Consider the following 15,413-nt stretch of genomic DNA (forward strand, 5'->3'; position numbering starts at 1 on the left):
TAAATATTGTAAATTTAACTACTGTTATTACATCATGAAATAAATAATATTGATATCAAATATTTTTTATTATTCCATTAAACTATATGCAATATCATTACATACGAAATCTATCCAACAAGGACTATATTTTTCATGGTTTCTTAAGCGCGCAACAACAAAAACTGAATTTTTTAATTTATGTAGTGTTATTAAATAATAAAGATTGTGATATCTTTATTATTAGAATTGCGATCAAATTCCACAAATGTTACGTCATCATGCGATATCTTTCTAATTTATATAGTGTTATTAAATAATATTAAATACTAATTTTTCAAGTACAACACAATTTTTTTTAAAAAAATTACAATTTCATTACAATACGAATAAATTTAATTTACCTTAAACTAATTTTTTTTAAAAAATATATATATATTGTCCACGATTAACTGCACTGGTGTTGTTCGGGAAAAAAAAAACTAAACTTTTTTCATTGATTTTTCAAAAAAAAAACTGAACATTGCAACAGTGGAGCATGGCTCCACTGTTCCAAAAAATTACAATATTTTGCTGCTTCTCCATTTCTGCGGCTGGGCAGCAAAAACCAGTAAGCCCTACCAAGTAAAATCAAGTTTGCTTAATGTGTGGTAGCGGGTGAACCTCACCCGCAGCCACAAAACCAAACATCATCGTAATTTATAGAAAATCTCACTTTTCAAGGCCATGCAAGTTATTTTATTATTCTTTAAAAGTTAAAAAGACGAAAACACCCACGTATGTAAGCTTAAAAAAGGTTCAAGTATAAGGATCCTTTTACATTGGATTATAAAAGTGACTCTCTTTAAAATTGTTGTGAAGTTACTCAATTGCCCCCAATAACATGTTTCTTGTTTTGTTTTCGAGGGCAAAATAGATTCTTCACAACGACTTGCTCACGCCTTTGAGAGTTTGGTAGCTGTTGGATTCATAGATGATAGTTGATATAAAAAGGATGGCAGAAAACTATGTCCAGATGGTGGAGGTTCACAGTTTCTCAACTAAAAAGAGAGGAAGACAACGTCTTGATATACATCATATACTAACAAGGAGTCTGATCAATGAGCAATTATTGATCTGAGCTTAAATTCAGTAGAGTTAAACAATGGTGGTTTGTATTGAATGAGATGACAACGGCACGAAGGAGGTCCTGTGCTATCCCTTCTCATGTGCATGAATGAATAATAATAATTCAAATTATGGCTCAATGATTGAGGTAAAACGGGGGTAAAAGAATGGGTTAAGGCAGCACTAAACCAATGTCACTTATCCTGTCATCTAAAAAACTGAAGATTCCTTCACACCAGTCAATCTTCTAGCCTTTCACTTTTTGCAGCACCCGACCCTTCATCTCGGCATCTTTCGAGGATCATGTTGCAGTTGTTCATCGTGGATGCGTCGAGAAGACCATGGTTCCAGAGTTTGATCATAAATAACCTCCAACACCTGAGCCCATGTACATTTGACAGTTCAAATAAAAAAATATCCGAGAAATGAGGCAATCATGCAATTGTGCAAGCCTTTCTAAATCACTGTTTTAATGCATGCACCGCAATGTTATTTGGAATTTAATATGCAACACAATGATGTTTAGAATAACATCATTATTCGGAAAGAGCAGCGGTAAGAGGATGATTCGGCTGTTCAGGTGAGGACGCATCCACATCAAAAGAAGCTGCAACCAAAAATCTTACAAAACCATGCTGTCATTTAACAGCAAAAGGATCTTACTTCCATGATTCCAATTTAATGCAATCTCAAGAGAATTTGTTTCCAAACTTCAATTTCATATCAACCTTGACTTGATAAGAAATTTGCCAGAGAGAATTATATCCTACAGAACAGGAATATATATTTTCTGAATCTTCGAAGAAATGTTGATAGTTGATCAAGGCCTAGTCAATGGCATCCATTGGTAGGTCAATATGATTATCAATAGAAAAGTCGAATCGATGCAAATATGATCGGTGTTCAATAGAAAAGATAGTGCCGGAATATTACCAAAAGAGAGCAGGAGAGATGACCAACTCCTGTCCATGAAGTTTTGAAAATGCCTCACATGCCCACGGAACGTGACCATCTGCTAGGACCCTGCCCAAGCAAAAGGCAAGCATTTTCATTATGGCACCAAACACTGAACAAGAATTACATGGCCCACAGCAGGTTTTTTCTGACTCTGTTTAACTTCTTAAATTACAAAGATAAAATGAAAATAAGCAGGAGAGCAGAGGAAAACAAAGAAACAATGAAATCAAAAGGAATTGATATAACCCATGCACCTTTGCTTTCTCACAAATGAATTCCAGAGATGCATGACTTGCTTCTCATCTTTGCTAACATCGACGAAGTCATCAAGCATCTGCAACAAATTGATGCAATGTTATCTTAAACACTACTAAGAGATGAGTTGAGTATATCTTGTTCTTGGATGCAACTAGGAGCTGAAAAGCCAGCACGAACCAGATAAAATCATGTGAAAATTAAATGCAAATGTTGCTCAATTTTCTATAAAGACAAAGGAACATAAATGGATTGAATCTAGAATAGAAGGTTACTCACCCATCAATTATTGAGTGGCAAATTTTACAATATCAAGATCACATATTGATGGGACTCTATGAAACGTTGGAGAATAACGACATGCAGGGTGGCATGTAGAAAATTTTAAGCTTTGACCTAATCCCATTAGAAAACACGAGATATATATCACCTCTCATTTCTGGAAAACAAAACCCGCTTATATGAGGTGGTCAGATTTCTTTTATTACCAACTTACTACTCTACATTAGCTGAATTAGGAAACATTTAATAACGAGTTCAATATACCATCCTCCCATTGATATTTCCATTAGCCACTAAAGAACTTCAACCACTGACAATAAGTTCATCTCTTCACAATTCTTTTACTAAATTTTCTGTAATCAATTCTAACTAGACCTTTTCTTTTCTCTATTCTTCTAGAAGTTTTTTTCAAAGAAGTTTGGGATATTGGCATAAATGAGAAAAAACTAAAGTCTTCCAGTTTTGCATAGTTGGACTCCCACAAAGTCATGATTTCCTCCAATCTTCATTTTGATTCACTTGATCCCAGCCCCCAGGTCAAACTCACTATGGATACAGCCAAAAGTTTCAAAGGACAAATTTTGAACCAGGCTAAGGTGATTGTGCTAATTCAAAATCACAAAACCACAAGCCTGTCATTCATGTTATCTCTCATTACGTAGTTAAAGAAACCTCTCTATCAAAAGACCATGCAAAGCATTCCTAATTACCATAAAAGCAAACAAACAAGTTCTTCACATGGCTATTCAAGCATATGAATAAGCCAAAACACCTCTTATTGAAATACAATGCACAACAAATTTAAACAAGTCAAAAAGAACTTGAAAATGAAGGAAAAGCAACTTCCACTGTTGTAAACAAAATCAAGATATAGAAAACAAAGCAAAAAAAAAAGAGACATAATCAGCAAGCATACCCTTCTATCTTCAAAATCTGCAATGTCATCATCAACTTCATCTTCACTATCTCTATCTGACATTACTTGTTCTAATGCCATAGGCTTCAAGTTAAAAAAAGGCGATATCATCAGTAATGCGTCAGCAAGGGGGAAAGTAACACAAGTTTAAAATAATGGAAACTAACACCGGCCACTGGAAAAGGTCAATTAGTCCTTAGGGAAACTGTTCACAAAAGCAAATTATTAACTGCGGATAATACAAGCATTTAAAGTCCCAAAGAAAAGGAACATAAGAATTAACAGGAAAATTAAATTAGATGGTGATTAATTGTTTTTGCCACCTTGTTGCTACAAGGTGTTCTACAAAACTCAATCAACATACAGAAGAAGAATCATTTACCACATTTTGGTCAACAGTGACCAAAAAATAAAGCATCTGATGTGCACCATCATACGAACAATTACCACTATTTCAATATAAAATTTATGAAAATTAGTTCCCTTTTGACAAATGACATTAAAATCTACAATCTCAATTCCTACAGTATTCCTGAAAATGCACATCCAGAATTCATCCCCCTTAAGATCATCTGGTGTGGATGAAACATAGACCAACAGCTGTTTCTGATAAATTACAAGCATTAGTGCCTAAGTTTCATTTGTTTATCGAGTAAAGTTGCACATATATGCCACTTAGTAATACGAGAATGCAAGTCCTCAAGAAAATTTTATCGAAATTATTATTTCAGTTCACATTCAAATTAAATCATAAGTCTAAATTGTGAAAACCATAACTTCGGGAATTACCTTGGTGTTATTTAGTAAAAAGCATATGCAAATGTTGGAGTGCAAGAAAAACATGGTTTGACAAGCCAACAGTTAAAGTGATCCACGTAAAATTGGAAGATAAAGGGAAAACATAACTTGAAAGAAATGCAAAAACACGAGGAAAAAAACATAGAAATTTCAAAGAAAAAAAAACAAAACAATAGGTATTAGCAACTCTTGGGCAATTTTCCTTGCATAATAGAAACCATTTATCCAATTCAAAAACAAATATTTTGAAGAATCCTTAAGTAAAAATGCATATACACTGGATTCATTAAAGTCCACTGAAAAACATGACGAGAGGAAAACTCATGATGCATTCAAATTCTTAAGACAGTGGAAGGAAGGAGGCAGGGAAGAGGAAGATCTAAGATAACACGAAGGGTACTGCTAATGAAGGATCTATTGAGGCAGATTTGGTCTATGATTGAGATGAATGGTCCAAAAGGATCAATATAGACCTTAAGATTATCAAGGAAAATTAACATGGCATGATAGCCTCACAATTTTGATAGGATGAAAATAATATGCTATTTATATTCATTAAGCATGACAGGCTTAATGCTAAAGTCAATTCCATCACAACTGAACTAACTAACAATTAACAGATCAGACAGATGAAGCAGAAGATAGTTCAAGGTAATGGTTTCAGTAATAATTAATCACCTGAACTCTATGAGAGTGATAGAATTGTCGTTTCTGCAGAAGCGCACGGCTGGAAAAAAGAAAATTTCAGAAGACATTGGATTAGAATTCCCAAGATTGACAAAATTAAAGACAAAAATTTTGGCAAGCAGTTTTCTCTTCATGTGATGCTGCGTTATCCCATATCAAGCTTCTAATATGCACAAAGATTAATGACTGCACTTTAAAAAAGCCATACAAGTTGAAGCCACCATAATAACAAGACAAAGGACAAAACGAGATGGTGTGATGCTATGATAATTATATGATATGCACAGCTGAATTACACATGGTTAGAAGAGGCATTGCACCTCCTTTATAAAAAATCTTATCTGCTTGGTTAAAACACATGTACAGAAATAAGCACATGCCTATTCTACCTTTGAAAGTGAAGTAAGGGCCTTACAAAAACAAAATATTGTGAATTTGAAAAGGAAAAGGAAAAAAAGAGAAGGCATTGAATACAGTTGAAAACAGAGTAGGAAGGAAAAGGCCAAAAGAACATACTATTTAGGGTCTGACCGTTCCACAGTTAGCTTCCTTGCTTTTGCAACATGGAGTGCAGCAGGAAGTGAAGGTTCACTTCCAGATTGTGATTTAACACATTCAGGATCCACGGAAGATTGAGCCTGGGCAATTGAAACACCAGGGATACTAAAACTGGATGCAACACGCTCCATTAACTCTGTAGCGGTAGGACACTCAGAACCATAGTTTTCTGTTCCATCTCTCATGTTGAGCAAATCTTTCTCACTAGAAGATGACTTGGAAGCATTCTCACCTATACAAGATACATCTAAATGATGAATATAAACAGCAACGCTCATAAAGAAATTACATGAGCAGAAGAACCAAAGTAATGGAACTTGATTATTTATCAGTCTCTCTGACAAATTAAAATGTGTATATATAACAAGGCCAGCCACAGTGGTACATCCCATCTACAGGATTAAGAAACTACACAAAAGAACTTCAACCTACAGTTGGTAGAAGATTGGAAACAAAAACAAAAGAAGGGAAATCATCCTCTAAGTCAAGGATTGTTCTGTGTGCCAATTATGTAAGATGCCAATCCAAATATCCTTCAACAAAGTAAGCAAAGATCCTTCTCCCTCAAATGCTCTTCTATGATTTCTTTTTTTCCCCTTCATATGGTCTCTCTAAAAGAATAAAATTTATATATTGGTACTGTGGAAAATGTCCAATTTATTAGAAAAGAAGATGGAGGAGCCAGGCAAATCACCAGAGTAAAAGTGAAAACCACTAATGTGATTTTCAGTTCAATCATTACTTAAATGTGATCATAAAGGTCTCCAAGGAAGTTGGCATCTGAAACTATTAATATACTTACAGTTGAACCTGAGAAACATCCTCAATATTTCAGAAATTTCGTCATTAAAATACTTTTGAAGTAATTGTATATGCAGCAGGAAAGAAACTGTACCCTCTTCCTTCCCCAAAAATCCATTGTTCGTGCCTTCGGATGAATTCAACTCCAAGAACTTTATGGAAACTTTCTTCACATTTTGGTCAAGGTTTATTGACTTGCGTGTTCGTGGCTTTGAGCTGTATATACAATTTATTTCATGATTTCAGTTCTCAATACTTTTACTGCAGAAAAGATAAAAATTAAAAGAACTAGAATCTTCATGTAGATATGTAAAGACCACCAGAAAAAAAATGTCTGCTGTCGCTGCTCTATTCCATCTGCAACAGTCTGTACACATTGATGAGATGCAAATAGTTAGATAAGAACTTATTCTGGTTCTTTTACCTAAAGGTGTGGCTACTTATTATATAATAATGCCTTTTGCATTAGGTTTCCAGAAAGCAAAAACAGTTACAAGCTAAAATGGACCCTCAAAAGATAAAATTCCTCATTCTCTTCGCTAAATTGCAAAGAAATTCAATTTGATTGGACCCTGATAAGAGATTTTTTGTTAAAATTCCAAGAAAATTAAAATCAAACAGGTGCCTAGTTCACTTTGAGTTCCTTAATGTGCAACATGCAATATTTTCTGACTAAGAGTAAAAAAGATGAATCTTCCAAAGTATATCCAAGACAAACTAATTTTCTGACCTCTGATATAAATCTATCAATATTCACAGAGACAGTCACTGCTTGATACTCTTCAGTCACCTGCACAATAATGTTAATTTGCTAGTGCTTTTACAAGAATTCATGAAAGAAAATTGAATGAATTCTAATTACCAACCCAAAAATCGAAGTTGAATAGGTCATGAGAAGAGCACAAGTGATACCGCAGGCCCTAGAAACAGAGGAGTAAATTTTGATTTTTGAGTATCCAAGTGAACAGAATCTTGTAACTACATTGAGGTTATAGCATGTCTATGAATATGTGAGCTGAAAAGGGGAAGTAGTAAGAAAAGAACCAGGGACATCACCTTTGAGTGAATGAATTGCAGATTATTTGGTGGGAAAACCAACAATTTACATATGCCATAAATTCTAGTAATATGTAGTCCAAACATTTTCAATTTTGTTTTTGGATCGCCAAACTCAGAATTTAGGGTACATTTGTTTCGCGATAGATATTTCCCAAAGAATAGCATTTTCTTGGAAAATGAGTTATTTTCCATTGTTTAGATGAGAAAGTTGCGATATTCGTGATAAGGATAGTGATTGTGACGGTGGTAGGGGTAGTTATGATGGTAGCACTAATGATGATTATGATGGTAGTACTTGTGATAATAATAATAATAATAATAATAATATTGGTGGTGGTGGTCATAGAATGATGGTTATTGTGATATTGGTCATGGTTGCAATAGTGATGAAATGATGGTTATTTTAATAACAAGGAGGTGGTGGTGGTGGTGAAAAACTGTGGTGGGATCATGGTAAAATGATGGCAATATGGGTAATGAGATGGTGATCATGGTTATGGGCGACGGTGGTGGGGTGGTGGTTGATTATGGTGGGATGATGATAAAAAGGTGGTTATATTAGTAATAAGATGGTAGTTGTGGTAGTGACTGACAGTTGATGGGGTGGTGGTGGCAGTAATAGTTGGGTGGGGGTTGGGGTGGTGGTGAATATTATGAGTTGTTAGTACTGAGGTTAAAATATTTTCCTCTAAATTGTCACTGTTTTGGGGTTGATTGAAAAATATTTTTCATTGACTTATATTTCTGTATTTGTTTCACACTGAAAAATGAAAGAAAACATTTTTCTAAAAAATATTTTCCACAAAACAAAAAAAATCTTAGGATTCTTTTATTTAGTTCCTCACCAAACTGTATATTTTAAAATACCTATTTGCCCTTCAAACTTATGGATAGAATAGCAGAAAATAGCAAAATCAGAAAAAGGTGAGCACGTATCTAAGATAGAGCATCCACCTTAAAGCTTAAACATTGCATCAAGCAAAATGGACAGGAGAAGTCCTCGGTTGCTGCAGGTTGAGAAAGCACACAGAAAAAAATTGGTTAGCAGCTCAATAAAACAATGCTCATAATATGATAGAGCTGCAAAAGGTCACATTCTGCCTTTTATTAAACAAGAGTGTGCAGTGCAAACTATAAGAGGTAACTTCATTTTGAAGAGCTGGAGGAAAGTTTCGAATAAACAAAAAGTGTGTCAACAATTATATTTGCATGTACACCAAGGAAAAGTCTGGTTTCTGTAAAATAAATTACTGGCTTGATCCAAATTATTTACCAGCACTGCTCTCTCAAAGGAGAAACACCAAGATTAATACATCACCTCCCATGCAAGCGGTCAACAGATTTTCAATTAAATAAGCAGACCTTCATTCCAACTAATAGTTACCTTATTTCAGAAGCCAAGTCTTAACTGTCTAAGGCGTTAAGATCTCAGCGGAGTGTAATTGATATGCAAAAACAAAATCATTAAAGCCTCCACCTTCACAAATGATAAGAGCAAGGGAGAAAAGTGCTTTGAGAGGCTCAGAGTAGAAATACTCAGAACAGATCATGTTAAGATTGCATCATTGCCAGTATATTTTATACGAATAGTGGTTCCAGAATCATAATCAATAGGCTTCTAAGCAGATGGTGAAATAATTAAACATGTTCTCACCGAGTAACCAAAGCATTCTAATTAGTGATTCTACCCCTTGATAACCTGATTTCACAAGGACACTTAAGATTTCTATTGCATATTAGAAAGAAAGGTAAATTAACCACATATAATATGAATATCCTTGACAAATTGAAAGTATTTGTTCTGAAGAATCAGAAAGAATGATGGTCATCTTTTGATTGATAAAAGCATCTAGAACGGTGAATATTGATATTTTGTCTTAACAGATGGAACCATGCAGTATGGTCCTAAACGTTCACGGAAGCAATTATTCAGTCCAGACAGCAATATACGTCAACCAAAAGCTGCACATGTCAAATTTCATAGCATTCAACAATTATTCAGTCCAGACAGCAATATACGCCAACCAAAAGCTGCACATGTCAAATTTCATAGCATTCAACGTGAAGTTACCAGGCCCCCTTGATAAATAAGAAGTTTGAAATAATTACACAGTTCATGTCGCATAATTTCAATGTAACTAATCTCATTTTAACATATTGTTTTCAGCAGCTAATGATCTGGCGAGGGAATTTACCACATGCTAATCAACAAGAAAATGAGAGTACTTAATGGACAAACAACAATTTTACCTTAGAAGATCACGGTGGGACAAATTTAGTTGGTAGAACATGAATCTTAAAAGTTTACCAGCAATCCACAAAAAAATAAAACAAACACAGAGAAAACAAGTAACATGCAAGGACAAAATCTTAAAAGCATTACACAGAAGAGTCGGAATAACCTTCAGTCTTTCGTAGCATGTTCTTGTAGTCCTTGTAGTTGAAAATTACAATTCCATCTCTTAACCTAGACAAGCATATGCAGCCACATATATTAAGCAGATGAAGTTATAATTGCCAGTGCCTTGCAATGAAACTTATAAGGGTTGAAACACATACCTCTTTTTACGCCTTTCTTTTATTTTGTAACGCAAACATCTCCGAAGAAATGAAGGCTGCAGCGAATAAAGCATGTGATTAGAAAGTAGAAACATCGCATGAATGTCTAAGAAAGAAGCCCTGGAAATTAAGCACAAACACATAACACATAAACATGAAAAGGGCATCAAATATCTTGTGCTGAATAAATCAAGGATAACAATTCAATCCAATTGATATAGCATAAAAAACCCTGTTGATTTCTTGCATTTTAACAGATTTAAAGAAGAGTTTGATGATGATACAGTAATTAAGCTAAATGAGTCGCATACCTAACCATCGTATTGAACATATTTTATCAAATAAAGGTGATCACAGTGTGACTATTTTCCATCACTAGAGTCCAGTATACAAAAGAGAAGGAATAATGTGAAGAACATCAGGAACGGAGTCAGAGCAATAAGGTAGATAACACGCTATGCATCCTTATACCGTTGAAGACAAATTGCACAAAAACCACAATCAGACTGACTATATTTTACGTTAGCAAGTTCCAGGAAGTGAAAAGGTAACAAGGTCATACGATGATTTATTAAAAAAAGCATCATTTAAAAAAAATTGACTAAATATAGAGATTCTTGGATTAAATAGAATAAGAAGTAAGAAAAGGGGGGATTAATTACGTTGTCTTGAGCACGGCGGCGAAGGATATTGTAAAGCTCAACAGGCTTGCAGTAAATAAGTAGACTCTCATCAGCTGCTATTGCCTCTTCTACGGACAAATGCTCCACGCCACAATTCTGATGGCACATTTTCTCCGTTACAAATTCCTGTTTCATACCAGTTAAATAATTAAAAAAAAAACTGCATACGATCAAAAACAACAGCTTGAAGCATCATCGATAACCTAGCTCAGCTTGATTCGCGAAAGAAATCCCTAATCAGAACAAATCTAAGATAATCCACGGACCAAATTTGAATTTTAAAGCACCATAACGGCAGTAGATTAATGTAAAGTACAAGGAGAAAAGAAGATAGGTGAAAAAAAATTGAAATTGGTAGGTGGAAATTTTTGCAGGAAAATCACCGAATTCAAATTTGGATGCTTGGTAGAACAGTAGAAAGTGAGGAGGAAGAGGTCAAAGGGAGGAGGAAAATGGTCGTCGGGGTTAATACCTAACTAAACTAAATTACATTAGATTAGACGTCCATCAATTGGCTTCTTCTTTTGCCCTTTTTAGCTCTGAATTCTAAGCTCACGGTCTCCTTTATCTGTTACCGATTTCCTATCTTTTCCAGGTTAATTTTATTTACTTTGCCTTCCCCAAATTTATTATGGTGGTTACTTTTTTCTTTTCTTGCCCATTGGACTGACCTTAGTCATGACGCATGGGCCTCTGAAGAAGCCTGCATGATCCATTCTAGTAACTTGGTATGGACCATAACCTGTTATTGGACTTCTTCTGCTCCTTAAAATAATCAAAACTGTGAAGCCTAAGTTTGGGCCAGAGACAGAAGCCTAGGTGATTCTAAATTTCATAATTGCCTTCTTCGATTGATTTGAGTCATATCCAAAATTTTAACGGATTGTGAACTTTTAAAATTTAACCAGATTTGAGATATTTGTTCTTGCTTAGTTTTTACAAAAAAAAAATTAATTAATTAATTTCACCTGATTTATTTATCTTTAAAATTTGACCCTCATTCATTCTTTTAATTTTAATTGATGTTTATTTTATTTAGCAATACTTTTTATTTGTTTTTAGATTTTTTCTATTAAATTTTATCCTCACAGTTTTTTAGATTCATACACTTTTTTTTTTTTGTTACAGGATTATATTACACAACAAAACATGCATTAATTATATAAAATTACAAATATAAAATGTGAAGTACCTGATATTTATACAACACTCAACATAATTAGTTTACACACAAAGCAGTTGTTTATCCTCCACATATTTCATAACATTTCTTCATCAATATTACTTTAATATTATATAAAAATTTCATAATTTCTAGTGGCTCAAAATATTTATAATTCAAAGCTTCACCAAGTTTTTCCATTACAATTAAATATTAGATTTCTATTTTTTTCCGATCTATTTTCAACATATGCTACAGTAATCACAGCTAAACAGTATTCATACATTGTTTTTTTTTTAAAAAAAAGCATCTTTTCTCTTCTGATGGTCGACACTAAATTCTTCACAACACTGGGATTTTTTTCTTCAATTACTTATTATTTTAAGTTGTCTTCATCATTTTCCATCATAATTTCATCAAACACTGAGGAAACAGCGTCGTTGTTCGGATAGTTGTGCTTGGCTCTTGCTTTGTTTTTTTAAAAAACAGTGTTTTTAGTTCTTGAGAGGTCCTGTCTTGGTTGGTTGGCTGGGGGGAAACTGCGAACATTGAATCTTAATTTTCTCAGACATTAAAGTTTTCTTTACATTAAAAATTGTTTTTAATCCAACCTAGAACGTACCACGGTGCTATGAACTGGACAGTCCTGAGCTATGAATCTTGACTTTTTGCAGCAACTTTTCTCAGATATTTGTCTTAGTTTTTGCTTGTTCTTGTTTCTGGTCGGGCTACAAGACTTTGTCTTTCTTTTATTTATTTCTTCTATTTTCTTCGTGGCAGCTATTATGCTTCCTTGGTGCTTTTAAAATCGTCCGACTCCTGAGCCATTGAATTAAAAAAAAGCAGCTGCTATGTATGAATCTTTCACCCGGGCTGTTGCTACAGTGCCTGTTGAATTGTTATTTTTCAGGGATTAGCACCCGTTGGTTGGAATTGACTTCTTTTAATCAGAGAAAGATGAATGTAATTAATTTCCTTGAGGAACAAGCAGTGAAACATTCTTGATGACGTGTACTAGGTGCTGGGAAGTGCATCATCTTTCTCTAGTCAAGAATTCTCAACTCCGACTTTCTTGATGTGTATGTCAACATCCACCTAACAGGTTTTGAATCATATTACTCCCCCCCCCCCCCCCCGACCTTAGAAGGAGAATGATCAGAGATCTGGATTCCCAGCAAATACAAATATTAGTAATGGAATATTAGATCATGAATATTATATATGAAAATAAATAAAATTTAATTCTCAACAACTATAATATTAAATAATGAATTATCATTATTATTGTTATTATTATTATAACAATTATTATTCTTATCTTTATTATTATCATTGTTAATATTATCACTGTCATTGCAGCTACTACCATTATTATTATTATTATCAAGTAATATCATAATTATTATTAGTATTATTATTGTGATCATTATTATTATCATTATTATCGTTGTTACTATCATCACTAATATTATTATAATTATTATCACCACCACTATAACTAATAATACCATTACTTTTATTCTTATCACTATTGTTGTTGTTGTTGTTGTTGTTGTTATAACCACAATTATTATTGTTGCTGTCACTTTTATCATAATCACTTTTATCATAATCACTATTATTAATATTACTATTATTATTATTATGGTATTGTTATTGTTATTGTTATCACAATCATAATCATAATCACAATCACTGTTATTGTTATTATTATTGCTATTACTATATTATTATTATTATTATTATCACAATTATTACTGCTACTACAATTATTGATATCTTAACCAGCAACTATTATGATAAATTATTATTATTATTATTAGCATTATTATCATTATCATTAATATCATCCATATGATTATTATTATTATTGTTGTTGTTGTTGTTGTTGTTTTTGTTATTATTATTATTATCACTACAAGTTTATTATTATTAGCATCATCATCGTCATCATTACTATCATTCATGTTATTATTATTATTATTATTATTATTATTATTATTATTACCACTACAGTTACCACCATCACTACCATTACTTCCACCACCACCACCGTCATTATTGTTGTTGTTGTTACTATCATCATTAATGTTATAAATATTATTATCGTCATCGTCATCATCATCACTGTTACTATCATAATAAACTATTATTATTATTATTATTATTATTATTATTATTATCAATAGTGTTATTATTGTTATTACTACTAGTATGGAGTGATCAAAGATATGGATTCCCAACAAATACAAACATTAGTAATTGGGACATTAAATCAAAAATATTATAAATGAAAAAAATAGTGAAACTCAATTTCCAGCAAATCTAACCTCGAACGACGAATTATTATTATTATTATTATTATTATTATTATTATTATTATAACAATTCTTATCCTCATCGTTGTTATTATCATTACCAATATTGTCACTATCATTGCAGTTATCACCGTTACTACTATTATCAATAAATAATATCATAATTATTATTAGTATTATTATCGTGATCACTATCATTATCATCGTTGTTATTATCATCACTAATAATATTATTGTTTATACTATTGTTATAATTATTATCGCCACCACTGTAACTAATATTACCATTATTTTCATTATTGTCACTATTGTTGTTGTTGTAACCATAATTATTATTGTTGTTGCTGCTACACAATCACAAATACTATTACTACTACTACTACTATTATTGTTATTATTATTACTAATACTGTTACTATTATTGTTGTTATTGCTATTACAATCACAATCAATATTATTATTATTATTACTATTACTATATTATTATTATTATTATCACAATTATTACTGTTACTACTGTCATTACCATGATTATTGGTATCATAACCATTACAACTATTATAATAAATTATTATTGTTATTATTAGCACCCCACTATCATCATTAATATCATTCATACTACCACCATCACCACCAGTACTTCCACCACCGCCATCACTGTTATTATTGTTGTTGTTGTTATTACTATCATCATCACTATTATTACTATTATAAATATTATTATCACCATCATCATCATTGTTATTGTCATGATAGACTATTATTATTATCATTACCATTAACATTATAATCACTATCAGTAGTATTATTAATAATATTGTCAATATTATTATCATTATTATTGTTATTGCTACTACTATTACAATTACCATTATTATTATTGAACTAACAAAAATCATAAACTTGTTTTGAAAGATAAAATAAAAAATCATAAAAACTTTGACAGGAGTGCAAATAAAACAAATAAGAAATCAAACAAAAACGTACCAAACTAAAATAAATACTATTATTATTGGAAAAAAACCCATAAATTTGATTTGAAAAGTAAAATTTAAAACTATAAAAGCTTTGATAAAAGAGCCAAAAAAATAAAAAATCAAAAGTAGAAGGATTGAATCGAAAAACATCACTTATACAAATTAGAATTGAATGACTAAATTGTAAACAAATAAAACTTTAACAAAAGAGAAAATGATCAAAATCAAAAAATCAAAACTAGGAGAATGGATTATGAAACACTAACCAAAAACAATGACAAATTTAGGAGAACTAAAACTATAAAAAGAGTAAAA

General features: G+C 32.3%; 1 protein-coding gene across 6 annotated transcripts; it reads right to left on the bottom strand.

Annotated features, from left to right (window-relative positions):
* Nucleotides 1-974: 974 nt before the first annotated feature.
* Nucleotides 975-11,233, bottom strand: LOC7461995 (polycomb group protein EMBRYONIC FLOWER 2). 6 transcript variants are annotated; one of them, XM_002304267.4, is made up of 15 exons: nt 11,114-11,233; nt 10,621-10,767; nt 9,959-10,014; nt 9,802-9,866; nt 8,354-8,406; nt 7,207-7,260; nt 7,071-7,130; nt 6,661-6,707; nt 6,435-6,556; nt 5,498-5,771; nt 4,973-5,021; nt 3,497-3,580; nt 2,298-2,377; nt 2,020-2,109; nt 975-1,464 (listed from the first exon to the last, which is right to left on the bottom strand). In XM_002304267.4, the coding sequence occupies exons 2-15, from the start codon at nt 10,747-10,749 to the stop codon at nt 1,326-1,328; spliced, it is 1,302 nt and encodes a 433-aa protein (XP_002304303.2). In that variant the 5' UTR covers nt 10,750-10,767; nt 11,114-11,233; the 3' UTR covers nt 975-1,325. The 6 variants fall into 6 exon arrangements, 5 of the variants coding, with proteins under 5 accessions (XP_002304303.2, XP_024453612.1, XP_024453613.1 ...); XM_024597844.2 differs by having other exon boundaries at nt 10,845-11,193; XM_024597845.2 differs by having other exon boundaries at nt 11,025-11,191.
* Nucleotides 11,234-15,413: the final 4,180 nt, after the last annotated feature.

This window comes from Populus trichocarpa, chromosome 3 (assembly GCF_000002775.5).
Source record: "Populus trichocarpa isolate Nisqually-1 chromosome 3, P.trichocarpa_v4.1, whole genome shotgun sequence".
Taxonomy (NCBI): domain Eukaryota; kingdom Viridiplantae; phylum Streptophyta; class Magnoliopsida; order Malpighiales; family Salicaceae; genus Populus; species Populus trichocarpa.

Coding starts and splice junctions, on each gene's coding strand:
- LOC7461995 (XM_024597843.2), bottom strand. CDS start 10,776: ATGAAACAGGAATTTGTAACGGAGAAAATGTGCCATCAGAATTGTGGC. Junction 8,407..9,801: donor CATGCTACGAAAGACTGAAG/GTTATTCCGACT, acceptor CTCAACCTGCAG/CAACCGAGGACTTCTCCTGT. Junction 5,772..6,434: donor ATTTTTGGGGAAGGAAGAGG/GTACAGTTTCTT, acceptor TATCTTGTATAG/GTGAGAATGCTTCCAAGTCA.